Source organism: Galendromus occidentalis, unplaced genomic scaffold (genome assembly GCF_000255335.2).
Source record: "Galendromus occidentalis unplaced genomic scaffold, Mocc_1.1 scf7180000077536, whole genome shotgun sequence".
NCBI classification, from domain to species: domain Eukaryota; kingdom Metazoa; phylum Arthropoda; class Arachnida; order Mesostigmata; family Phytoseiidae; genus Galendromus; species Galendromus occidentalis.
Genome location: NW_003805524.1, coordinates 407,621 through 434,331, shown reverse-complemented (window position 1 = coordinate 434,331; position 26,711 = coordinate 407,621). Strand labels below are relative to the sequence as shown.

Sequence of the window (26,711 nt, the reverse complement as noted above, 5' to 3'; positions counted from 1 at the left end):
GGGGTGCCAGAGGTCATGTGGGTGGTTGTAAAACTGGACTTGAGAGCCTTCATACAAGAGTAGGTTCGTGGACGGGAGGTTCTCACGAGAGCTTCCCCGATTCCGTGAAAAAGTCAAATCGACATAGAAAATCGGAAGAACAAAAACTCCCCATCGAATCGAGATCTTCCCGGAGGTTTCGACCATCGGGAAGGATTATCGCGGATGGGTCTCGCCCTTTCAGAGGAGTATTCTGTTCGAGACGCCTTCGGACCGAACACTGCGCGTCGCAAGGCAGGGCTGACGCAATACATGCAGCGCGGTAACGGGTTTCTGGCTCGTCCATCCGCCTTGATGGCTGGGTCCGTCGTTCGATCGCTCATTCGTTTCCTCACTTGTTCTGTCTAACGTTACGTCCGCGGTCCCTTGCCGCTCGCCCACCCGGCTGTTGTCAAGGCAGTCGGTTCAGTGTTGAATGTCTTCAGCTCTATTGGGTGATGCATGAGGGCGGTGTCTGACTGTCCGTAAGTCTGTCTGATGATGACTTTCATTGCTTCATGCGAGCTGTGTGTCGGAGTGGAGGGGCTGTTCGAGCAACGATACAGCAATCTATTCATTCGACCGAGCGACCATCCATCCATCCATCTATCTATCGAGTCAAGTAGCGAGTTAGTTCGCTTGCTCAAAGTCTGAGGGAGCAACAATGAGTTGTAGAAGACGAACAACGGCATCATTACCAGACCAGCATGGAAATTCAGCGAAAGTGTTGCTCGCGACGGGCGCGTTGTGGAATTTCAATGAGCCGCTACGACGGCTGGGTTCCGTCTCCCGCAGCCCCGCAGTTGCTAAATACTTCAACGGGATTTCTGTATCTCGTACTTCACCGAAAAACTCACTCAGTTGCGTCCAATTCAGCTACGGTCCGAAACAAATGCGGAATGTGCTAAATCCGCCAGAATTTTTTCATCTGCCGAAAATTGGAAGCGACGGCTTTAAAGAACAAATCAGGTGTAGTTTGCAGTCGGAAGCGAAGGGACCGCTTTCCCTCGGGAAAATGAATACGAATAACGAGACGCGTTCGTCGTTTTCGCCCCCTTCACTCCCGGTCGCGGCTCCGGCAGGACCCGATGAAGGGAAGATGTGACCTCAGGTCAGTAATCCTCGCCACACCTCGGCGGATCTTCGAATGCGATGAAACACTTTCCTGCGCTTTTGAGCTTCGGCCGAAGGAGAGAGGGGTCGTCTCGCGAGAGACAGATGAGTTCACCAACAATGAGTGCCATCAATCCCTGCTCGGATTCGGTGTCGGTGAAATTTCGCGTACGTCTCCTCGCCGACAAAGTCAACCTGTTTTTTGACGGATCTTCTTTTTCCCGGGGAAAGCGACTTGCCCCCGCTCGTTTAGACATCTTCGTGGAGAAGATTACTTTCGCTTGGTATCTTATCGAAATAAATCCGCAACGCGGAGCGGCGCTTCAATTAGCATTCTGCGAATGACCCCGCTGGACGTCACCCCTTTTTTTCTGTGTTGTTGCGAATGCAGCGAAAGCGTTCCTGCTCGGATACTACTTTCGTTTGGACGACGGACGACATTAAACGGAATTTCCATTCGTTAGATTAGATTCGGCCTGGTCGCCTTGAGCTGACGAAAATCATCGCCTGTCGTCGTTACGGCTTCTGTTCAGTCTTCTGTGAAGTTCCTAAAGCATCGCTTCCGTCGTCGGCGTCATCATTGAAGCCGACGTTGCGTCCCTTTACGGTTAACACGAGACAAACTTGACACCGACATGATCACAAATATGTGCAAAGCATATTTTCCTCGCGTTTGGACGTCTCGTGAGAAACCATTCCGCTGGGATCCGCAAAATGAAACGCTGAGCAATTCGGTGTCGCCGAAGCCCACTTACGAATTCCGCGATATGCATCCACAATCATAGCGTATCGATCTGAGTATGAATGAACCTCCTGGTAGGCGTCGAAGGAGCTGTAAACACCGATTTGCAGCCGTCTTCCCTTCTTTATCAGGTCGACATCGATCTGAAAGGACGCGGAGAAAAGTTGCCATCCCATTCGGACAGCGGAAGCTAGCGAATTATTGTGACTGTGGTGGATCTGCTATGCCTTTCTGACGCACGCCAACCGGTGTGTCCCCTGTGTCATTACGATTTTTTCTGTTTCCGTTCATGCGTTCCTGGTACTGAGGACATTAGCGGCTCTGCCGCCGGATAGACACAGGGCCGATCTCCTGCAAGAAAAAATGATATACTAGGTCGATCGAGCTCTGTTATCTTGCAGCCTGACTTTTCTCCTAGGTGTGCTGATTCGTAGCAGTTGAGCCCGTTCGATAATTGTCGCATAGGGCTGGGGATTTCCGCGGGCAATTTGCGGGAAACTCGCGGCCTCCATCGATGCTTAGCGGTTGGCAGCCGCAACGTTCTGCGAAAAATCACGGGAAAATCGCGATCCGCGGAAAATCTCCCGCTCCGAACAGAGATCATGGATCATAATCGACACTCCTGAGCTACTGCTTCGTGTTCTCGACGTCTCCTGGAATTGGATATCCCCGGAGTCTATGGGGCGCTAACGATTTCGGCTTCGTCCGATTCCGTAGTCCGCCTCGCCTCTGAAAACAGCATGATCCCGAATACCTACCCAGGACGCGGACGTCTTGGCCGAGCCGGCCGGTCTCAGCATATTTCATAAGCGCGTCATGAGTTGATTGATGGATCGGTCCATTGATAGCGAGAAGAGAGTCATTCATTGATAAGAATGAATGGATCGATTGATTGAGCGAGTTATCGATCAATAAATGAATGACTCGATGAATAAATCAGTCAGTCGACGATATTGCGCACGCGCCGAGTCCCGCTGGATAGGAAAGCGATCCCCGGACGGCGCTTCTGTGCCTAATCGATCGAGCGAGCAAATCATCCATTTCGATTGCGGCCTTGACTTTGCCAGAGTTGCTGCTTGTCTTGCCGCCGCCTCCGTCTCCGACGTCATCGGAGCCTTTGTTTCCATTTTTATTTGCAGCTTACATCACGCTCGCTCTGGAAAAGTCGAAACGGTGTCGGCGGCGGCGCGTTGGTGATGATGATGATACTGCGGAATGGCTGCCGTCGAGTTTGAAGTTGAATTCAGCCCGGTCAAAAACTGTCTCTGTTTCCCGTCTTGTTCCCCTTCATCGTGACGTAAAAACATGCCGCCACCATCGCTGAAAGTGCTTGCAACCGCTATGCCGTTGGCTTCACAAAGCTGTTCGTATCGGAACTGCCTGCCGAAACTCGATGAAACTTCAACCTACAGCCCGCCATGTTTATGTTTCTCCTACTCATGTTCCTCGTGGTGGCGTCGGGGGCGGTGGCAATTCTCAGATGATGCTTATTATTATCATCATCATTGTGGAAGGAGTGAAATAGGATAAGACGGAAAATGTCGATAATAGCGATGTGGGTATGAGATTTTGAAATTGTAAACATATGGTCGCGGCGGTGACGATGCGCCTCAACGATTATTAGGCAATTGCCGGTGGCAGCTCCGGCGACAATGACGATGGCAGCTAACGGGACCTGTTTGACGAGGAAGGCGGGATTGTTAGGTCAGGCGCTCCAGCGACAGCTCGTGTCCCGAACGTTGTCTAACCTACCTAATTGGTGTAAGGTCTGCGCCAAGTCTGGCGGAAGCGCGTAATTCCTCTTCCGAGTGCGATGACTGCGGCTCTGACCAAGCGTGGGAATTGATTCTCGGCGACTCCGCTCCAATGAATCATGGCAATCAATGAAGAATGAATTCATTACGTGAAGGCGATAACGATCGTGATGATGCTCGAGACGATCCGTGTCTAGTAGCCATGGCTAGCTCGATGAAAGGAGCCGGGACCCTCCACGGATGACAGGACACCGGTGCACCACCTACTTCGGGCACTTCCAGTGTTCGCGGACCCCGAATCGGATTGAATGATCCGCCATCGGACGTCATTGAAAGAGTTGTTGGACCGAAATCGCGAGGAAACCGGGACGAAACTCCTCGCGGTATGGAATACCTATGAGTCGCTAGCAGAAGACCCTTCAGTGACATTCTTGCTTTTTTAATTTCAGTTATCTGTGCCAGCCTGACGGCATTCATGTCCATGAACTTGTTCCATGCGTACAACGCTTGGTCGTGGCATTACGCGTTCCTATTCGGTTCGATCCTCTCGGCAACTGACCCCGTAGCCGTTGTCGCGCTCCTGAGAGATGTCGGTAAGTTCATTCAAGTTTGCGCGAAATCGAAACTTCGGGCGTCTCGGAGCCTTCGGCTCGACAAAAATCAGCTCGAGTCGAGACTTCTCTACCTTCATCGTGTGATGCGGCCCTACACCGCGGTTCGTCTCGATCCGATCGATCTCCGATCGCGATGCCTGCTCGGTACGGCACGAGGACAATGTTGGAAGCTCTCCATAACGTTTGCGCATGAGCAAGTCGACCGCTCGGACTTCGAGCCTTCTGATCAGTGCATTGCGATACGGTTTGCCTTGCTTAGATTAGGATTACCAGCATGAATTTCGGTGGGGAGAAAAAGCTGACGTCTCCTCGCGCTTACAGACTTTCGGTCTCCCCGAACGAGCGAGCTTGATTGATAGAAAGCTCTGCGATCCATGAATGAGTGGAGAATGGGTGAATCGATCAACGTTTCCGTTGCGTGCGCGAAAACCAACGCAACGGAAATAAGTTATGTCGTTAGGCCAAACGAGTATTCTTGGATGGAGATACCATTCTGTATTCGCGGCGGCGGCAGACACGTATGGGAGTAGACAAACGACAGAACGAGCACCACGTCAAAACGACACGAAAAAAACAATCAAAATCAAGAGCTCGACCAACCGACCGACAATGCAACAACAGATGGCTCTGGTATTCACTATGATTGCAGCTGGAACAGACATTGAAGCGTGACCAGTGCCGGAAATTCGGTGTGCGGCCAGTTTTCGATGGATGAACCGGCCGAGTCTGTAACCAGATTTTGGTGTTCCGATTCGGCCTCGCTCGCTGTGAAAATCCTTTGTTGCCGCCGACGCGACGCAAGCGCTCAGAGTTGTAACAGTACTCGGAGCAGTGGCCGCCTTATTGGCTTCGTCAACGACGGTGGTTCCTAAGCCAGTTTGAAAAAGTGGTCACGATGTGTTTCTCAACGAGTGTTTTTGAAAGCTCCGAAAGAAAAACTTCAATGGCAAAGTTCACTCAAGTTCAACGTCGGCAACTTCCCATGCATGCGAAGAGCGTCTCCTCTCGAAGATTCCCGAAATATGGGGGTCCCCGACGAGCGCCGGACTTTTGTATCATGGTCGCGAAATCTATTATGTGAATTAGCCGCGCATCCAAGACCGAGTCGCGCCCCGGAAGGGAACCCTACTGCCTCTACGACGTTTCCGAATCATGAAATCTCTAAATACTTCAATGGGTGTTGCCAAAACTTCCAGAGAGGCCCCCAGACGAGGCTTACTAGGAGTGCTCGGCTGCCAACTCTGGCGGTACTTCAGAAAAGCATTTGGATTCGGGGAAACTGTAGAAGAAAACAAGTCAAGCTTGAACACAGCCCGTACAACAACAACCCTTCCGCCTTGAGCACCGCTCGGTATTATTATGGTCGTCTAGAAGTCTAGAATCCTCGAGCTGCTCTAAAGTTTATCGGTGAAATGTACGAAAGTTCCACGAACTTCACTCGACCGAGGTTTTGAGAGACCTTCGACGGTGATAAATCTCCACGTGTCTGGTCGGCACTGTGTCACCGCAGGCAAGGAGTGGAACACTACTCGCGGGACGCTGTTTCGACTCGCCGCATTAGCTGTACAGACTCGGGAAAACTTTAATCTACCGATTCCCGAGAGCACAAATGAATGAAGCGGGGACACCGATCACCACTTCTATGATGACAAGGAACGAAACTGTTGACGAAGATTGGAATTGCCCATCCTCTCGCCAAGCCGTGGTGCCATGCAAGGAGCCATGAGAGCCACGGAAGAGCGGGTTCCGGAGCGGAAGAATACTGACTGAGCAAGAAAAAGGGAAATCAACGAGGCATAAAAGAGAATGTTCCTGAGTACTAATTTCAAAAAGCTCAGAAGATAAAATTATATGTAAGAGCCCCAGTGTAACTCTGCCGAGCGGCTCTTGAGTTTCTTTCCGGGAAGAGCCGCTGGTGATTTGCACAATTCCTGCTGAATTTCGATGGAAGTCGATATCGAACTCGCTGTCGCCCAGGAACATCTTCTCGCCTCTTTGTAGGTCGCGACCAAAACCTTGAGGTCTTGGCCGCACCATATTAACTTATATCGCTTAATCTGCGTGAGCGTCCTTGGTGCAAATGACATCGTTCATGTTTCGTGAAACTTGAATGTAAGCTACCCGTTAGCGAGTATCGATAGTGGATGCCTTCGAATAACCTTGTCGGTCAGGCTCCGCATGAGTGCTTCGCATGGACTAACGGCACTCGACGTGATAAGCCTGCAATGAAATGAGCTCGTGCTGCGCGGCCTTAAGGTGCAGAAGAATAGGATCAAGGAGATGACGGGCGTCCATTCGAATCCCTACGAGGAGAGCTCGGAACAGTCCTGACTTGCAGGCTGAGGGGTACTTTGCTGATGAGAAGGCTTCGACGAGACCCCATCGACTCATCCGGTAGCCTGCATTCGGCGAAATTCCAGAATTTCTTAAAGTCGGGACCTCGAGTCAATCGGAAGCTCTAAGTGAAGAATGACCTGGGCCCATCTCGTCAGATCAGCTCATCGAGCACGTTCCGTCCGGATAACGAACTTATTCCTCCGCCCGATCAGCATCTGCAACATTCACGGAATGGCTCTGATTTCTCCAAAGATCACCCGAGCGATGACTTTTTTAATATTCCTGTCAAGGGAAGAGTCCACCTCTGCTATTCAGTAAAACAGTGGAGAGCCTGTGTGATTCTCTAGGGCTTGAAATTTTCCGCACAGCTGGAGAATGAGAACCTCTGCGAAGCTCGACGGATGCTCGGAGCGATCTTATCCGTGCCATGATCTCTGCAAGACGCGGATTCAACAGCACAGATCTATGATCATTAAAAAACGGATCTCACGAAGATTTTCTCCCGATATCTCCGAAGCCGATAGAGAAATTTGGACAGCGAAAGCAGATCGCTCGATCCCGTTCCGAGGGAAGGGCATCGCGTCGTTCTCCAGGCCGTCGTTCCTTTATACAGGTGGTCGGTATCCTTGGAAGCTACTCCCTAAGAATTTTCACGATTTGGAGCAATAGTGGCTAGTAAATTCCGTTGCGGACCCCTCTTCACCCTTGTCGACCTGCCTCAGAAGCTATAAGTCTTCTTGAAAATCTTCGAAAATAATGAGAAGAGGATAAGCGGAATAGCTGGGGACATTCGATCGGCGATCGGTGGGATGAGGGTGGAGGATAGACGGGGATCGACTGACGCATGATCACTCGCTCCGTGTGTTGTTGGATTGCATCGCAGACGAAGCTTCGCCGACGCCCTGAATGGAATGGCCTAAGACCATCCGATCGGCGCGATTTCGTCTCTGCGGGCGTTCTCCGGGTCTAGTATATACTGTACTATCCCTCAATTCATTTTTCAGTACGTGCCGTACTTGGCTCCAGCCGAAAAGATCGAGGAAGGGGTTTCCCCCACCCTCTGAGGTGTAACGATCCGCGTACATGTCGAAATTAGGACTACTTCCCGAAAAGGACGCGATCCGTAACCTCAAACTGCGACAGGTTATTTGAACTGGTTCAGACAGAAAAGAAACGTCTGAAATAGAGTTCTGTCGAATGTTGCCTCAAATAGCTATTTTCCCTGAATTTTTGTGACTTGACCACGCGCAACGCCAACGGTCATGAGTCGAACTTGAGGACTTTACCGACTGTTATTCGCTGAATGGCGAGGCTCCATCCTCAAGTGTCGTGAGATTGAATCGGATATCGCTTGGAGTCGATGCTACCTCACCGATTTTTCTATCTTGCACCAGCTTGTTAAAGGCAATCCGACCCGAGCTCGCATCAAATCTTGAATTCAAGATCCATATAGATAAGATCGAGTTCTCTCACGAGCGCAATTGGACGCGGGGAGAGATCGACACTTCCAATTTTTCCACGAACTTCGTTCATCGATATCAATATGCATGTTCAATGATCCTCATATTTTATCCATTTCAGGAACTTCGAAGGTCCTCACGACGATTATCGATGGCGAAGCTCTGCTCAACGACGGATCCGCCATTGTGATATACGAAGTACTTTTGGCGATGCTCATTCCTGGTAATGAGATGAACGGTACGGACTCGGATCGTTCTGTCATCGACGCGCAGGGCCTCGAGCTCTCCGTGGCTCGATAATTTTAGAAGATCATTGTCGGCTCAACTCGTTTAGATCTGTGAGCTTCAAAAGAAAACGCTGGCGCTCCGATCCAGAGAAGGGGCCACAATGAGGGCAAGATAGGCAGGAATTCGGGAAAGCCGTTACCGCATCTGCCGCCGTGCGAGCTGAGCCCTGAATGGGAATTCAAGTCGACAGTCCGGAATCCTTACGAGCGATGCAAAAAGCGCTACAAAAGTGTTCGATGTCGCTCAATGTCCGTCAGCGAAGAATTTTGTCACAAGACTCGCAGTCATGCGCATCCATCACTCCAAGCAGTATACAGGGGGCGTTTCCGCTTAGATCTTCAAGAGAAGGGCCGTCACGGATGAGCATAATTCTGCCTTTCTTCTTTAGGCTTTGAATTGAAGAATATGCGAGGGTGGTGGTATTCGCTTGCGCAATCGGGCTTGAGACGCCCGTGGGGTCGATTGGCTTAATTCTAATTTCTCCGCTGAATGACTGAGTCTCTGCCTACATCCTACATGGTGGCCTTTCTACGAATCCAACTCTTGTCGCTCTTCCGATTCGAACAATTCAGACCCGTCTTTTACGGATTCGATGATTTTTCGAAATGATCAGGGAGTTCGGATGTAAATTGGTTGGGAGCAAAGAAGATTATCGGGAGGAGATGAATCTTCCAAAGAATCTTCGCCGAAATCAATGTTCCGAGGAAGAACTTCCTCGACTCGAAAGTGAAAATCCCGATTTGAGGCGTAGGAGCAGAGTATCCAGCCGGGGGGATCAGGATGAATCCAAAAATTACCGGGCTTCGGAGAATCATCGCACCCAGTGTTCCCAAATTTCGCACTGACCCGAGACCATCGCATCAACGGTCTCCCCTCCTCGTTGGTCATTCTCGTTGTGTCTCTCTCCTCCTCCTCGTTGCTTCGATTCAAGACTTAGTGACGGTATCCCTTCAAGTTCCTAATGGACAGCTCCGACAGTTCTCCCGGCTCGTTGAATCGTCTCAGCTCTTTCAGTGTCTCTGGATGCCTATGTCTGCGACTGTTCGCCCGGCTGCTCAAAAAGACGGAGCCGATTGACGCTCGCAGACATAATTCTTGAGCAAAACGAAGACGATAGGGTGTTGAAGAGAGAGATGTCGGGTCGCTCGATGAAGCTGCTGGAACGGCCGGCTGCGGTAGCTACAGCAGCTTTGAATAGATAAAATGCCGGAGAAAAAAGAAACACCGTTAAGGGACGTGGGTCAAAGTCAGCTTACGACTTGTCGGGGGTAGCTTTCCGAAGCTTCACCCTTTCGGCTGCAGAGATGAGCGGAAGAGATGGAGAGAAAAGAGTGACTGGAGCTAGATCAAGAGCAGACTCGCCCCTCCTATGGAAGAGATCGAATCAGCTGCCCGCAAATGGCTTCCCTGAACCGAACGCTTTGCAAAAAAAAAACTCTTCTCCACTTAATGTCTTCCGGATACATATTCCGCTACCGTTGAGGTATGTCTTAAGTCGAGAGCTCCGTTCCTATCTTCGATTCTCGCGCTGGTCGCGATCTCGACGATGGCGATGGTCCGTCCGGAATTTCAAAGAGAGCCATCGAGCGACTCGGCTCTTTCGAAATGGGGATCCGGGAGTCGATGAGCGGCTGGCCGGACAAGATTCGCGTCGGGAACACCGGAAAAATAGGGACAGACAGACGCTTACCGTGGAGGGGTTGTGTGGAGCTGCGGGAAGTCTACGACATCAGAAATTGAAGCACCCTTGAAGATTAAATCGAGTCAGCGAACTGAGGTCAGATACCTCGTTTTCAATCACGGCCCCGTTCCCTTTGTGGACTTGTTTGTTTGTTTTTATTATTATTACGCTGCTTCTTCATCCATCTTTTGTCAAGTTACGCAAGAGGATTTCGAATCCGTTCCTCACTTTGAAGATCCTTCCGAAGAACAAATGACATTCATGTTTATTGCTCACGACTCCTCGATGCGTTCCGTGTTGATTTAGCGTATGATAGATCAATGGGGTCAACCGAAAAAGGAAGGCTAGATGTGAAGACGAATGTGGATCATCGGTCACCCCCCATTCCGAATTCGCGGTGCGGAAGGGAGAGCTCGCGCTTAACGTATGCGTATCTATATATCACGTAAATATTTATCTTATTTTGTATTGGAAAATAGTGGAAGTGGTGAGTTCGGCCATTCCATGAATAAAACATCCACGCTAACCGTCCACACGGCTGACTTCCAGCGGGAGGCGTCGTCTACATGTTCTGCAAAATTTCCATCGGGGGGCCCGTTCTGGGCTACGTTATGGGCAAGGTGACCATCTTCCTCCTCAACAAGGTACGTTCAAGTGTATCGTTTGTTTCTCATATTCTGCGAAGTGAAAGGATTTCACATTTCTTGGCGATTTTCTAGAATAATATTTCTTCCCGAAAGTCTGTGAAAACTGATTCAGGGAGGCAGGCGGAGCGAAAGCAGCGTACCGTGGATTAAAGAAAAATTCTAGCGCATTCGAGCCGATATGATTCGCCTGAATTGCTCAGTCAGTCTATTTCGCCCAAAATTCACCTGGCTCTGATTCGGAATCAGTTCGAATAAGTCTGCTTGCCGTGGCTCTGCTGCGTCCGATCCGCAAAAGTCGGGATCTTAGCATTCCTCAGACCTCCCCCTCCGTCCGGAACGGCGGAGCCGAGCTTGTGTTCCCGCGGATCGGGCTGCTGCGTAGTGTTCCACGCTTCTCATAGTGCGCGAGAGGATCGCCTCCATCCCTAAACACATAGATGCATGAGTGTATAATTATCTGTCTAATTCTGTTCGGAAAAAAACATCGCCTCTCCGGGGAGTCGAGACGTTTTTTTTGTCTTCATTCGAACGTAGAACCTGGTGGGAAACAGAGACCGAAAGTCGATCCGTCAGGCGTAACAATAGGCATATGCATGATGCTGCGCTACTCCTATTAAGTGGCACTTTCCGATCCGCGTTGACGATCGTCGATTGTCGCTCATGTGAAAGAGCTCTGCTCCATACTCGAAATTCCATATTTGAAAGTAAGGGTGATAGTAGCAGCATGATGTCTAGAAGGAGTTCCTCAGATGACATGGGGCTTGACATTTACCCAAGTGCGCGGAGAATCTTAATTCTCTGGGTCTTGGGGATTTCGGCGATTCTTCTTGCGTCCAAGTCTGAAATATCGGCCTCCTTCTCGCCAGGTTTTCAACGATTCAGTGATTGAGATCACGATAACGATCTCATCAGCGTATATCACATATTATTTGGCTGAAATAACATTTCACGTATCTGGCGTGCTGGCGGTGGTCGCTCTCGGCACCGTTCTCAGCGCGAATAAAGTCGCCATTAGTCCCGAAGTTGAGGAATTCGTTCATAGGTGAGTTTTGAAGCAAAAATGAATTCCGGAGAACAATGTTTATGATGAGCGGAGAAATCCTCATCAGTCTCGACACAATGATCCTAAGGGTATAATTTCTGTCCGCAGCTTCTGGGAAATGATGTCTTACCTAGCCAACACCCTCATCTTCATCATAGTGGGAGTACTGATCACCGAGCAGGCACTCCGCTATATTGAACAAAACGATTTGTTCCTCATCCTCGTCACTTATATCGCTGTCACAGTGTTCCGGTGGGTTGATGAAAGCGGCATTCCGCAGCACCAGACTGTCACCTCTCTATCAAATGACGCCTCCATATTCTTGAGTAACGCTTCCGCCTCAGAGCCTACTCATGAATCCCGTCTGGCAAAGAGCTGAGCTTAAAAGGCTTTGGTGTATGACTCCAGAGACAGCGAGAAGCTATCGGTGTTGGCTTCCCGATGGACTACTTCGTTTCGAGTCTCAGGAGTTTTATGGATTCGTCCTTGCCTCTCATGGAATGTCGAGGCCTCAGCCCTAATGCTCGATCTCCATCAAATGAGCATGATAATTTCAATCTATCTTCTCACCCCTTCAGGTTATCGATGATCGGTATTTTGTCACCGTTTCTGTGCCGCCTTGGTTATGGGCTTCAATGGCAGGATGCCGTTGTCATGACCTGGGGTGGACTCCGAGGGGCTGTGGGTCTGGCTCTGGCCTTGTCGGTCGCTCGCAACCCCTACATCGAACATCCAGAAGTTGGTCACAAAATCCTCATCCACGTGTCAGGTATTGTGATGCTCACTCTGCTTGTCAACGCCACAACCACCAACATGCTGCTGAGAGTTCTTGGTGAGTTTGTTCGTTCCTTCTTAGGCTTATCAGAGCTTCAAAGCGGAGATCCCCGACAATTCGTCTCGATTCCATCCTGAAGGGAGATATTTGCATTATTATTCAAGACCGTGTCGGTCGCTCGGTGCCGCGCTTGGTTTCAAAGAATCACTGGCGGTGCGCAGGGTTCTGCCCGAGTGCTACTCGCGTAGGCGCCACTCGCAATGATAGTACGAATGTTTAACAAACATTGGAAAATTTCCACGGACTATGAATTCGGACAGGATGCGGGAGCACTGACCCTTGCCTGCGGTGACATAATCCTATCTGATCCGACTTTCCCTGCTCTCCGAGCCCAGCGTCGGTGAATACCAATGATTACCTTGAAAACTTTCCTCATGCATCATACAGATCAACACGTCCAGTCACCGTTTTTTGTCAGTGCAGAAACTATCTGTGGCGTTCGTGATCGTCGCAGATGCAACGGAGCGCGAATTTCCCCGATTGAGGAAAACAGAATTCTGGTACTTCTCCCAACAAAGACGAGCTTGATCTGGAGATCGGCGGGGAGATTCGGACCGAGGTGCATGTAAATAAGAGAAAGTCATGTTACGTACTCCGATCAGTCAGTGCTCCTCCAATAGATTCTCTGGAAATATCTGGAAACTCTTGATTGATGGTGCCGCCGACATCCCTCTGGCGCTTCACGATCACGGATCGTTTGAATGAAACCGAAGGCATCACGATCTCATTTCCGGTCGGAGTTATCGATATGACCGTGTTATTCCGGAGAGCCAGACGAAAGATGCAAGCGCCGACCAGCATCGGAATCGAAGCTATGCGCATGAAAATTATATTGTCCATGGATCGATTCCATTATTCAAATCTTTGACTTGCGAGGGCGACCGTAGATGCTGCTCCGGATATCATGCGAATCCGTCTCATTTTCAGGCATGAGCGACTTGTCGTCGTGGAAGCGGGCAAACATGCGTAATGCCGTGAACCTCATTCAAGACGTACAATATCGCGCTGTCGACGTCACGAAAGACGACGTATTCCTGAGCGACGCGGACTGGAATTACGTGAAGAACTATATTGAGATAAACGATCCATACGAAGAAAAGGCAAGTTTCATCGGGACTGCGACAGATTCTCTGGATTCGTTCCCCACACTATAGGAAGTCACCTCAGAAGTGCTCCACGCTCTGAACCTTTGGTCGGAATTCCGGTTCTGACAGATCGGACCTATTTTCTTCGGAGTCTATCCCATCTGTGTATTGTTCTATGCGCAATGCTGTAGATATTGAAACCTTTCCACGATTTGAGAGTGAGAATTCTCAAATGACAGGAACAACAAGAATCATCGGAGAAGAGTTTCAAAATGGCGAAGAAAGGCCGGTCGCAATCGATAATGCTGCGTCAGGTCGATCTACCTCAACAGCATCTCTGCGCCGAATGTGCCGATAAGCACCTCTGTTTCCCGTCCCTTCAAGATCATGAAGATCTCCTCAACGAGGCTCGTCTCCGTCTCATCAACGTGCAGAAAGTGAGTTGAGGATCCGTTCAATTTCTCCCTTGTCTACTCCCTCGAAGCTTTTAACCTCTACTCTGTGAGCTGCATTATTCATGTGCACCATGAATGGCCCCGCGGAAAGGCTGCGGCGAAAACGGAGAGTCGTTATCGCATCGAACACGCGCTAAGTTCTTGACGAACAATCGTTCCAGGTGAATTACTGGCACCAGTTTGAGAAAGGTCTCCTACTCCGAGAAAGTGTACTCAATCTGGTCCGTGCAGCCGACGTCGTCGCCGATAAGCCCGGGGCGTTCTTGACGGTCGCCGATCTCCGTTCAAGCTGGGAGGTGCATGGGTTCCATAGATGGCTGGTGCGTCCATGATTCTAGACCAGAATCTTACGATAAGCGCGAATTATTCCCCGATTATCAACCTGGATCGAACGCTCCCTTCAAAGGGGACGAGGTGCCTCGCGTCATCTGACCGCTGCTGGGTAGCCGATGAATCACCGCAAACATTGTCTCATTCCAGCAAACGCATTTTGTGAATAAAATACAAAGATGGAACGATTGCTCCCGGAAAGCATCTGAGACCAAGCCTCGATGCCGGAGATATCACAATTTCGTCACCGATCCATACTTCCGATACTTCGCATCGCTGGTACTTTTGATTGATATGATCTGCTCAGTCACAGAATTCGTCCTCCGCATACACAGGTATGATCCGGGCTAGGAGCTGTATTCCACGCGATGTGGTGTCTAGGTGTTTCTCGCTCCGCATGGTCCAGGGAATGATCCAGCCACGTCGAGAAATCTTCAGATACAGGACCTAATATCCCTGTTCTCTGCAGAGACCCCGAGAACCTTACGGTACAGACTCTGCGCTTCGTGAACGTCGCCTTCGTTGCTTTCTATTGTGCGAAATCGATGTTGAGAGTTGTGACCTACGGCTTCAAGGAGTATTTCTCAATACGATGGAACCGAATCGATTTCATCCTGCTAATCGTGTCCGTTACCTCGGTTTCTCTCGAGATGATGATCGAGTTCGGGGATTTCCAAAATACCCCGTTCATCGTTCTACTGCGCTTCACGAGGCTTCTGAGACTCCTAAACGTTAATCGATTGCTTCACATCGCCCTGGTAAGTCTTAGTCAGGCTTGGAACCGAATCTTCGAGCGAATTTTCCCGCGCTTCGCGAAGTTCTGCAGTCATTCCACACCCTCCCGCATCTCATGGATAATTCCTTTCATGAAGCCGATCGGAAATCGCATTGCTCGATGGGTCAACGATAAGATCAACGAAAGGCTAACGGCCGGCTACGACATCGGTCGGGGATTCGAAATCGGGCAGCTCGAGGTGAGATAGGAATGAAGAACGAGTTCGACGGCTGTCTTGTACGGAATCTGGGAGATCGGAAGAGTTCTCAACCGTGGTCAACTGTTGAATTCCAGGTCGCGAGAGTCGTGGATCGCATCGTGCATTACAAACCGATCGCTGAGCGTTTACAGCAAATCTGCAACGAGAGTCGGCTAGACGTGAGCATAACCATATGGATATTTGACACCAGATACTTTTCAGAGTTCCCTCACCGCTGATTCCAAATGTGACAACCTTCATCTTGACCCACAGATGGTTCGAGAATTGGCCTATCTGCAAGATTTGTACCCGGATATCGCGGTGGCAGTGAAGACGCGGCGAGCCGCTCGACACGTCCTGAACACGTCTCGAACGGAGCTCGACGATCTGAAGAAAGCCGGTCTGCTCGACGATACGGTCTACCACGTTCTACATCGGAAAATCCAAATGAAGATGATGCACCTCCGGTGCGCTCCGACCAGGATGGACCCCCGACCCGCGGTTCAAACACTGAGGAATCTGAGCTGGATAGCCGGTAACGATGATGCGTTCCGCTACTTCAAAGAAAATGTCTCCCAACGCCACCTGGTGGCGGGGACCACTCTCTGTCGCCAGGGCGACCTGTCCGACGGCATCTACCTCATCATCTACGGCGTTGCCAAGGTCATTATGGAGTTCCGAGCCCTTTATTGCTGGGTGGGGGGGGGGGGCGAGCATGGAATCGAGACGACAAGCTGACCTCCATGGGATCTCTGACGTATGCGTTCTGTGTTTTCAGGAAGAGGGCCAAGTCCACCTCGATCGAGTTGACGGGGGTCTACCCGTTATCGATTCCTACCATTGGTTCTCATCGGATGCCACGCATTCGGCCACCGCTTCAACACTCAAAGGTGGGCTTTCGGCGACCCTGGCGCCGAATAGAGATGAGTGAAACTCCTCAGCTCTACGGTGACAGACGATCTGATACGCGATCCGACCATTACAGATATTCTCACAACGGGCAGCTCTATCGGAGAAATTAGCTACCTCACGAAACGACCGCGAGATACGAATATTGTTTGCGAGACCGATGTTAAGGTGGAGACATTGCACCCTCATCAAGACATATCGAGATGTATCCGAATTACACATTTCGGTTGTTGAGGGATCAGTCGCGGTTAAGGAATTCTCGGGCTCCGATTTCTAGGTCTATCACATCAGAGGCGAGGTCCTCGACGCCGCCTTCATGTTCCAGCCCGAGATCCAATCGAAGTTTCTCCGTAGCGTGGCGCTTCGCATTTCGCGAGAAGTCCTGTCCATGGAAGCTAAGTGCGAGGTAAAACACAGTAACCTAAAGATCAATTGCATTAATCATTAACTGCTTTTTCGATGACTTCAAAGTCAGGTCGAGATTCAACCTGACCTTTTTTTAACGCTGCATGAAGGCCTTGAAGCGGAGAAAATCGGTCTTGTCGCTCCAGGTAGGCTGTCATCTTTACGCATCATTAGGTGTATGGGTCGATTTTCCCGCCGGAGGAGATTTCGGTCGCACTTCGCTAGTTGAGGATTGACCTTGCTTCTTAGGACGCATAGGCTACGAGACATAGAGCTGTTAGGAGGACTAAGGTCCCGCAGGATGAGGCCGCCATGCTATTTTACTACGCTAGACTTGCGAATTGCACGTGCACAAGAGCCGATGCCAGGAACTTCAGCTTTTTCCGATATTTACCTCCTGAAACCCGTAAATATCCGGCTGCGTTTCAGGATTGGACAACGAACAAAATTATGCTCCATCTCGACGAGGCTGTCGTACATGACCTCTCCACGCAAAAGGTACGAACCCAGAGGGTTCTCTGACTGCGGCTGGGACGTTCTCACAGCATACCGTTGGAAGGCGCTCAATACGATGGATTTATCTCTAGGTTTTCAACATTTTACCTGGTACCGAGGACGTCATTCTCGTGCAGGGCTGTGCCTCTGATGGATCCGGGAACGGAGACACTTATTGTGGTCCTTGCTATGTCCCCAAGACAGTCACTGCACTGAAGTTCGATGTGAGTTCGTTGACTTTCGCCCATTCCTCTGCGTTCAGGTTTTCGATGGGCGTGTTTTCCACAAGAAACTCCTTCACGGAGCTCTTCGAAAAAATTACAGATGATCGCCAAACACTTTCCGATTCTGATCACGGTCGGAGGGCAGGAGGCCGAAGAAGGTCCCGAGGGCCGTCCGAACACCCATCACGGAATCGGAGTAGGATCGCCGCACGGTCTTTTCTTCTCGTCAGTCTGGGCGGACAAGGTATTTCCAGCGTGTCGATTCGATCGCTTCGTGTTCCCCAGGAACTACTTTGAGAAATTACAGGGTAATACAGGGGGTCTGGGTCCGTCGGACTCAGAATCTCGAAACGTCGAGGTTTTTTCTCAACCCGAATTCGATTCGTTTCCGGAAGGTTCGCCATCTTTCTGTGTCGTCTCAATTTGGCAAAGGTCATTTCCGACCTGACATGAGTGACTTGATGAGGAAGGTAATTCGCCCTCGACGATTCTCTGTTTGAAGCCGCGATTATAATTATTGTTACGATCGTTCCATATGCTTGCCGAATCGTGACGAATCGCTGAAAATGAGTTAGCTAGTTTCCCATCATTCATCATGTACTACCCTTCTGCAGCGATCGTTCTCGGAACACTCCTCAAATCTGCGGAACTTCGCCGCGACTCGCTCCAAAACTCTAGGGGCGCCCACATCGCTGCCACTCAACGCTGCCGAGCTCGAGATGCGCGAGCGAGCCGAAGAAGCGGTAAGGCTTTTCCCAATGAAATTCACGAATCCCGGTGAATAGGAACGCGGCGGTACTAACTGAGAATGAAAACCCACCCAGAGAGTCGCTGGGAGCACGAAGTCCGACAGTGAAGCGACGGTGATAGTCGGTAAAGAGAACTACATCAATTCAGCTTTTGAACCCGACAGCTGCAGCATTGTCTTCAACTCGGTAAGTTTTCGAATTATGGGCGGTATCGTGTGCCTCCAAACTCGTGGTCCCCTTGGCCATGCTGACCTGTGAGAGGACGGATATGTCCTCCTGTGGATTCCTGGAGAAACAACATCCGAGCGAATTTCGATTTTTCCCAGGATGATGAGTACGAAGAGACCGCGAGGAACAATGCTTTGAAGAGTGGGCACGGAAAGGACGATGTATCGCAGCGATTGTAGCCGTCACAGGGTTCTCAATCTATCGGCCGAAATGTGATCGATTTGTCAATTCTGCGTCAACTACAAGAGGGTTTTCATCAGACTGATTCACCATGAGCCCGTTCGATATTTGCGCCCTATATCCATGATTTTCAAATGATTGCCTGATTTTAGTTTTTGAATTCATAGGTCGAGGGGAGTCATTGTTGGAATGTCTAAAACGGAATGGGGAAGGGAAAGATCTTTCAGTTGCGATGAAGCGAAAGGAGTACCTGGAAAAGGAAGGGGGGACAGCGTGGTATTCTCGACAGGAAAGTTGTTCCCTGAACGAAACGTGTGATAGATTTGCGACGATACCAAAAACGAACGACGATGTTCATTCCCCTCAATCGCACAAGGAGCTGAGACGAATGACTGGAATCAAATAAGTGAGATACCTACCTACGAGCCAAGGCATCTATGTGGAAACGTCCCCCGGACGTGCCTGCATGCGATAGAATCTGACGACTTCATTCTGACTACTTATTGTTAGATTAGGAACAAGATGACACGTGGACATTCATGAATTCTCGAGTTGCACCCAAAACGTCGATATTCGTCTTACGGGAGCTGAGCCGACTGCATGAGATTCGGATATAAGCATAGTATACTTTGTTTACGACATCATCATCATAATCATCATCATTGGGCTGATATTTAAGGATCGGGATTGAATAAGCGAAAGATGCATGGAGTTCAGGAATGTTTATTAGTTCCTCCCGTGACCATGAGAGGAGCGCGATGTTTCCAGGGTTCAGTGTTTTGTTTACTAAAGTATTCAGATCGAGGAGATCCCACCTGAGTGTCATTTGTGATTGTCCGTGTGCAACCCGCCTCCGAGGTCGGGGCTGTGTTTTTGCGGACGCCTCCTTAGCGGAAACTGTACAGCAACGTGCGCCAGGATTCCGTTCCCGTGAATTCAGAGGACAGGGCACGGAATTAGCGGTCGTAGAGTGTTCATATGGTCCTCAAGGTATTCGGAAACGGTTGAATAAAAAATTGTCGAATACTTCTCTTCACTTCCTGACATTGAGTGTATTATACGTGACATCATATTGCTAGAGTCGGAAAGTTGGCGGCAGTGGAAAGAAAACAGACTGATTTCGATTCGCTTTGACATTAAAATGAAACATTGTAATATTTATTAATATTCATTTACATATTCTCAACACCACGATTGTTGTATGTACAGAGCTCATGGACACGGGCATACGGGAAGTGCCTATCGATGCTCCAGGCTCACGATTGGCACCATTCTTGAATTCAGTTTCAGTCCGGAGTTCAAGATCAAACTCCATATTGACTTTGGAAGTTAAAACTAGTGTTTTGCTGAGGTCTCTCATCTAGACTCGCCGCTCTACGATTCGCGGCATCTGACTAAGGTTTAAGATGCAGAGGAGATTTGCTTAAAAACACGGAAGATGTCTGTCGTCACTTAGGATGGTACACTCTCGGACACGATCGAACGACAAACAAGCGCTCTCACCCGAATCGAGGGAGCGGATAGAAGAGTGCGATTTTTCATGGGAGCCCGCCATCTAACTTCCGGGGCATCGGGAACCCGATTCGATTCGAGAATCGAGGGCAAAGTCGTCCGATGGTATCGCTGAACAACCTTTCACTTGCACAGTTCAAGAGACGAGGACTCACATATGCATATTCATAAGGAAGATGCTGGAGAACAGAATCATTTCTCACTCATCATAAATTACCACAAATAGCCTTGCAACATAACAGTGCAGCTGCTACGGGGAACGTCGTTTCCATTCTTAAGGAATACTTAGATCTTCCGAGCATTGACAACAGGGGCTTTTGATCCTTCCCTCGAGAGTCACACATCCACCTCTCACATCCGAATCCTCGATAATTCTTGGAATTTTCTCTATAATCACTGATTCGACGGAGCAGAACATTGCATTCGATCACCAAATCTCGGCGTCGGGGAGAATCGATCGCTGCTCAACATGTGAAGCGTGAGTCAAGCGAATTCAAGATTTCTTCAACATTAGGCGGGAAAATTACTGAAATTTGTTCTCGATAAGGACCACCCGATTCCTCTTTCCTTATCGGAGTAGCGCGCAGCTCTCACTCAATTGACTCTCTCTCACACAAGATCCAGCCAGGCCGTTCAACTCTTTCTCCGTTCATCCGTGTGCTTATCTAGTTCAATGTACAAACATGTAATGTATATGATACACACAATTTGAGATTCGTTGTCATTGAAACCCGGCGTCCTTAGACCCCTCACGTCTGGGGTTGTCCAGGACATATACCTAAATTGGTATTGATCATGGCAGCTCAACCTACAAAAATCTTTGATTCTGCTACGCTCTGCGATTTCTACAAAGACTTGATGCAGAATAATAGACGCAGAAAGAAAGTCCATCCGAACGCCAGGCTCGACCAGAGCCTCGCCGAATGTTAAAATAGCACCTTGGAATTCAGATCGCGAAGAGCATGGGCCCTTCACTACCTAACAGAAACATAGATTGCTACTTCAGTTGACAAATTGCTTCGTTGCTAACGAGAACTCAGGATTGTGGCGATGTGGCGGATATACGTGGGCGATCCGTCCAGAGAGTTCGGGACTTCGTTTCAATACTTTCCCAGAATGATTCGACCCTCCGGGTGAAAATCAATCATGGTGCTAATGATGAAGATGAAAATGGTAAGAATCATAACATTCTGAGTTTTTTCTTTCCCGAACTGATCTCCTTTGAGATAATTTGTAAGGCTCTCCGATTCGATGTGAGGAACATTCACTAGGCTCCGTCTGTTGCCCAGGATTCTACTCGAGATCCACGACGCACTTGTCAGCTCCTTGACGTATTCGTTGTAATCTACGCAGATTGGAAAGGGTCCCGATGATGGGGAAATCCGGCCACTCCGCGCACGTTTGATATCACATGTGTGTATTCGAAGATACGCCTCTCAAAATTCCAACTAGGGGTTTACACGACGCGTTATTCGATTGCTTCCATCGATGATTGTTCGCTCGGGCCACGGGCCCTCGAATCTTTTCTGACTGTTGGTTCCCACGTGGATGGGTTTTGAAGAATGCATCCGGACGTAATTTTCTCCGTTCACGGGTCGATTCGAGAACCGACAACTTCCCATAGAATGCTGCTTTCGGCCAATAGAAGCATTGATTTATCGATCCTTTGATTGAATAATCTATTTCCGTTCATTCGTCCACGCATCCAGTCCTTCCGTGGGGAGACTATTTAAACATTGCAAGAGGTACTGCAGAATCATATGCAGCTCATACACAGCACTTCGGAATGTAGATCAAGAAGGGTCAGGAGAACGAGGCCGCTGAGGGCAGAACGAGTACGACCGTGACAACCGATCAGCCCTTTGACCCGAAATCCGAGGCATACGACGACGAGTTCAAGATGAAGCCATAACTGGACTCCCTGGTGGAGGTGACGGAGTTCCTTGAGATTGGGCGACGCCGGGGCTGACGGTGTTCTTAGCCTCCTCCCTGTACGGTTTACAATACGAGTATCTGTGGCGGAACGAGAGAAAAGGAAGAACACATTAATTTAATGAAGCAGATACGCGAAGGACACTCGCGAGATTGAAGTCGATCGCATAATTACCTACAGCGGAGTAGTTGAGCGTGGAACGCACCTATGATTCATGTGCTGAGAGAAGGAACCACTGTGCGAGAAGCGTTTTAGGCATTTCCGACACTGGAATGGTTTCTCGCCAGAGTGTAGCCTTCGGTGCTCGGTAAGATGGTGCTTGTGTTTGAATGCTCTCGAGCATACCTCGCATTTGTGCGGTCGGACTCCTGGTGAAGTGAAAATGAGGGAAAATGTGAGTAGCTTTCCTCGGTTGTGCTGCGGGGTCATCACGGGAAAGGATTGAGGAAGTGAGCATGCATTCGGATCGTTTTTTAAGCCTCCTCGAATAAGCGTTCCAGGACAGCGTTCCACAAGGAGTGACTTTCCAGATCGGGGAACGAGAACAAATTCGGGAAAGAGGGTCGACCGGGAGCTAACTCGACGGACTACGATGATTCGATGCCCCATTCTTCTACAGAGCGGCGCTGAGCGATATTTCGATCATTTCAGCGGCACTCGTCGGAGGGAAAGACAAACATCAGGATGAGAGAAGTGATTGATGTTTCGGAGTATCGATATCAGGTGATGATAAATAGCTTGTTTACATCAGTAGAGTAACAAAGCCCGGGAGAAGCATCGTCGACTCGCCGGCAAACAACCCACCGACCGACCGATGGATTGACTCAACGATCGAAACATAATAATTGAAGAAGAACGAAATGGAGAATTTGAAGCTCAGATTATTCATTGATCAAGGGAAGCGAAATTTCGTCGGACGGCTACACTCCTTTCGATGCAATGGACGTCGCTGACCGTGCGAGAGATTATGAAACGTGCAGCGATAAAAACTCACCGGAGTGCTCGAACTTGTGGCGTGTGTAGGAGCTCTGCTTGCTGAATACTTTATCGCACTGATCACAGTTGTAACTCTGGCTGCCAGTCTGCTCGTCCTCTTTCGTCGAGATCACTTTGCTCGGTTTCGTTATTTTCGTAGTCTCGTGCAACTCCTCGTCAGGCCAACTGCGCGGCTCGAAAAACGGGTGGAACGGACTGACAGCGTCTCTACTTGAAACGTCGCTCGACGTCGAGGTGGATCGCATACCCGTCATCAGATCTGTGGGGAACTGGGTCGATCCGGCCATCAGCAGTCCGACAACAGCGTTTTCAGGAGAACTGAATTGACGGTAGCCCAACAGTTTTGCGTAGTCAGGAGTTTCACCGTCGAGCGCTTTGATCGCTGACAGAGCTAGGAGGTTTTTGGGCACTGAGGTGTCAAAAGATTTGAACGGTGACGGCGACCGGCTGCCTTCAGACGAGACGCTTTTCCCGCTCTTCATAGAGAGATCCAGCGGCTGGTCGGGATCTGCAATACATGAACCGCCGTTTTTAGACTCGCACTCGTCACGGGTAGAGGGGTCGGAGATTCGAGTTGGAGACCAGGCATCGGTCTCCTCCGAGCTCGGCAATTTAGGCTTCACTTATTCGTCATCAGGGCCGGAGCCTATTCGGTGGTTTCCTTGTTTACGTACCTGAGGTTTCCGCGTCGAGGGTCAGTCTGCGTCGTTTGGGGGAATTCGCAGCCGAGGACGGCCTCGAGTGGGTAGACGTGGGAGGAGATGATTCGCGTGGCTTTTCGACGCGATCCGATCTATTGACCGTCTCGAACCACCGTTCTACGGTATTTTTCGAAACTTTGAGCTCCTGCGCGAAATGCTCGATATCGGACGGCTTCGGGTACGGTCCGTTGATCCGGTGTTGGGCCCTGAGGAAAGCGCTCGCCTCCTCGTTGAGTTCTTCCTCATCCTTGACCTCAATCTCCAAGTCGGGCTCATTTTTCACTCTCGTCTCCATCAGAGATTCGGTTTCGCTCGGTAGGTTACGATTTACGTCGGTGGCTAGCTTACAAACGAAGCGCTCATGTTGGAACAGCTCCATCGGCGACGACATGCGTTGATTGCACTTGCTGCACTTGAGACTTTCACTTTTCAATTCTGGCTTGAGATCCGTTTCAAGTTTACAGTCGAGGATGCTCTTCGCCGCGGCAGCCGCGGCAGCAACGGTATCAGCTGTTTCACCGGTCGCAGCCGTCGCCGAAGCAGACGTCAATGGCGAAGTGCTTGACGTCTGATGGTTTTGTTGGAGTAGATGGGCGACTTCTTGAAAACTCGCCGCCAAAGGGAGGTAACTGCTAGGCAAAGGAAACTGTCCCAGCATATTAAACGGATAGCCGACGGCAGCCATAGCGGCGGTAAGGAGTGGCGGCCGGGAACTCATGTCGAAATTCTGCTGACCGCCCATGGGGTAAGCGGAAAAATCCTGTGCGCCAAATTTCGGAATAATCGGTCGAAACTGATTCGATTGTCCTCCAGTACTCTGAGAAGACCGCGGCGGTCTCGTCGCCGATGTCGGTTGCTTGAGATCAACTTTGCGCACCTGAAAACAAAAAAATTATCATGATTTGGTCATTCGGGATCCGAATTACGACGAATAGGTACATCTATCCGGGGGCCTTAGGAACTTTTGCGAATTAGAACGCCAGTCCGCCACCCTCCGATGGTCTCGCTAATTCGAATGTTTACAGCTCATTCATAAGAAGCTTGCTACGAATCGGAAGGGGATGAAATATCCCGCGACCCGAGCCTGCGGAGAAAAGGAGACCGGAGTGCGCAGGAAGAGGGATGGCGAAGGATTTCGACAAGACCCGCGTTACTTGGCAGGCTTTAAAGAGGCTTCCGCGAGGCATCGCACAAGAAGTGGACGTTTGTTCGCCAAGTTATATAAGTAGGCCATTCCTTGGGTTGTTATGGGGTTTCCCCGTGTGTTCCTTAGCTTCCATGGCTTCACGAATTCGTTTCGACGAGACACATATTCACACACACAAGCATTCGTTCAAACAACTAGACCCTCAAAGTAAACCGCACTACTTCACCGACTGCGAGCGCAGGCTCCCGCCGACGGTTATTGCCCTCGAGTTCGCGTTGCAACAAGTTCGATACGAAGTCGAGTGAGAGCGGATTTTTCGAAGCTATACCGAACCGTTACCGCCGAGCGGCGGTATGTCGTTCGCGATCAACATATGATGATCAACGAGTCGTTGTCGGGAGCGTCTAATTCGTTCGAAATCCATAATTATAGAGCAAAGCAAGGGGTGAGCACGAGGTGTGTGACATTCGGATCTACAATCTAGCGCGGGAGCGACACAGGCTGAATTTTGAATCTAAAATTTCGCATCATCAACTCGAATAGTCGAGATGATGAACGAATCGACGAGGGAACCCACCACCGGCCACGACCAGTCGTCGGTGTCGTCGTCGCCCTACTCGTCATCGTCATTGAATTGGTTCGACTTCAATTTGAAAGAATTAACTTTCGGACTACTACAGTCGGATTCATCAATGTGTATAGAGGGAGGGGATGGCAAGCATTTCTGACCTAAATGAATATGAGCGCACTCTGAGCGAGTGTCTGCCGTGCGCAGACAATCGAACTCGCAGCTCCCAACGTGTGACTGCCCGCCTACGGAACGATAATGATAATCGGAGGGAACCGGGTAGAGATGGGAATGAGCGCGGAGAATTTTCGAAAAATTTCAACAACCACGAATCGAAAGACGGACCTCTAATAGTTCCCCATCTGGGAAAAGACGACGAGTACGTACCTTGAGATTCACTACTAGACATTTTTTGCTGGTCATATGCGACGAGTACGATCCCGAGTGAGAGAAACGTTTACCGCAGTTCCGACACACGAACGGTTTCTCTCCGGAATGGATCCGTAGATGTTCCTTCAGGTGATGCTTGAACTTGAACGCCTTCGTGCACTCGTTGCACTTGAATCGACGAAGAACATTGTTCTCGTCGATGCTCCTGCCGTGACCGAGTGTCGTCGGTGTACTGTGGATTAGTTCGTGCTTCTCAAGGTGATCACGTTTCATGAAAGTTGCGTTGCACTTGCTACACGCGAATGTTTCTCTCAGGCAAGGCATCTGAGGTGCGAAAGCCTTGTCCGAATGAGTGAACTTGATGTGGTCGTGGAGACTGGTCACCGAGTTGGGCCCACTAAACGAGAGATCACAGTGGCTGCAGCGGAGGAACAGGTCGCCGAGCATTCCGCTGGGAGATGGATTTTGGCCGCTCTGAAGAGCTGTGAAGGAAAAATAATTTCCGATTACTTCTCTCATTTATGTCTCGAGAACCGGAAAGAAGCCGGTGCGCTCGACGGATGCCGAGTGATCATCACGTTTCTCCTAAGAGTACAGAGACTATCATATCGGATTTAAGTTCGATATGATAGCCGAACTGTGGATTTTCAAATCTAGCCGGGGAAGCTCCTCGATTGCGTAAACCAGGAGTACTGAACGAGCGGAGCAGCAATAACCCCAAGCCTTGCCCCCTCTCCTTCTCATGCCTGCACGCGAGAGAATCTGTGGAGTTGCGCAGGTAGACTGCTCTGGGATTTTGGTGCTAGTCCTCATGCGTCAGCGCACAATCACTATCTACCGGAGGAAGGTCGTCGATAGCGCCTCCGGGGAAGGTACTCGGAAGCGCCTCGGAGGAAGGT

At 49.9% G+C, this 26,711-nt stretch overlaps 2 protein-coding genes across 2 annotated transcripts in view; one reads left to right on the top strand and one right to left on the bottom strand.

Moving 5' to 3' along the window:
• LOC100900042 (sodium/hydrogen exchanger 10-like) overlaps positions 1 to 18,564 on the top strand; it is a 38,367-nt gene extending 19,803 nt beyond the window's left edge. Inside the window, 23 exon segments of the mRNA XM_029112923.1 lie at positions 4,077 to 4,220; positions 8,160 to 8,276; positions 10,557 to 10,651; positions 11,521 to 11,696; positions 11,805 to 11,948; positions 12,275 to 12,528; positions 13,459 to 13,631; positions 13,856 to 14,053; positions 14,233 to 14,391; positions 14,552 to 14,736; positions 14,871 to 15,159; positions 15,274 to 15,375; positions 15,471 to 15,554; positions 15,649 to 16,038; positions 16,154 to 16,265; positions 16,361 to 16,452; positions 16,562 to 16,690; positions 17,119 to 17,187; positions 17,277 to 17,408; positions 17,509 to 17,652; positions 17,804 to 17,878; positions 18,023 to 18,343; positions 18,484 to 18,564. Of these exon segments, the coding sequence (XP_028968756.1) occupies positions 4,077 to 4,220; positions 8,160 to 8,276; positions 10,557 to 10,651; positions 11,521 to 11,696; positions 11,805 to 11,948; positions 12,275 to 12,528; positions 13,459 to 13,631; positions 13,856 to 14,053; positions 14,233 to 14,391; positions 14,552 to 14,736; positions 14,871 to 15,159; positions 15,274 to 15,375; positions 15,471 to 15,554; positions 15,649 to 16,038; positions 16,154 to 16,265; positions 16,361 to 16,452; positions 16,562 to 16,690; positions 17,119 to 17,187; positions 17,277 to 17,408; positions 17,509 to 17,652; positions 17,804 to 17,878; positions 18,023 to 18,343; positions 18,484 to 18,564 (3,665 nt within the window).
• A 3,155-nt stretch (positions 18,565 to 21,719) lies between these two features.
• Positions 21,720 to 26,711, bottom strand: part of zfh1 (Zn finger homeodomain 1) — a 96,669-nt gene continuing 91,677 nt past the window's right edge. The window contains exons 3-7 of the mRNA XM_003748580.2: positions 25,810 to 26,294; positions 23,681 to 24,584; positions 23,005 to 23,514; positions 22,216 to 22,378; positions 21,720 to 22,090 (exon numbers count right to left, since the gene is read on the bottom strand). Of these exons, the coding sequence (XP_003748628.2) occupies positions 21,973 to 22,090; positions 22,216 to 22,378; positions 23,005 to 23,514; positions 23,681 to 24,584; positions 25,810 to 26,294 (2,180 nt within the window). The 3' untranslated portion in view covers positions 21,720 to 21,972. The remainder of the gene's footprint in view (positions 22,091 to 22,215; positions 22,379 to 23,004; positions 23,515 to 23,680; positions 24,585 to 25,809; positions 26,295 to 26,711) is intronic.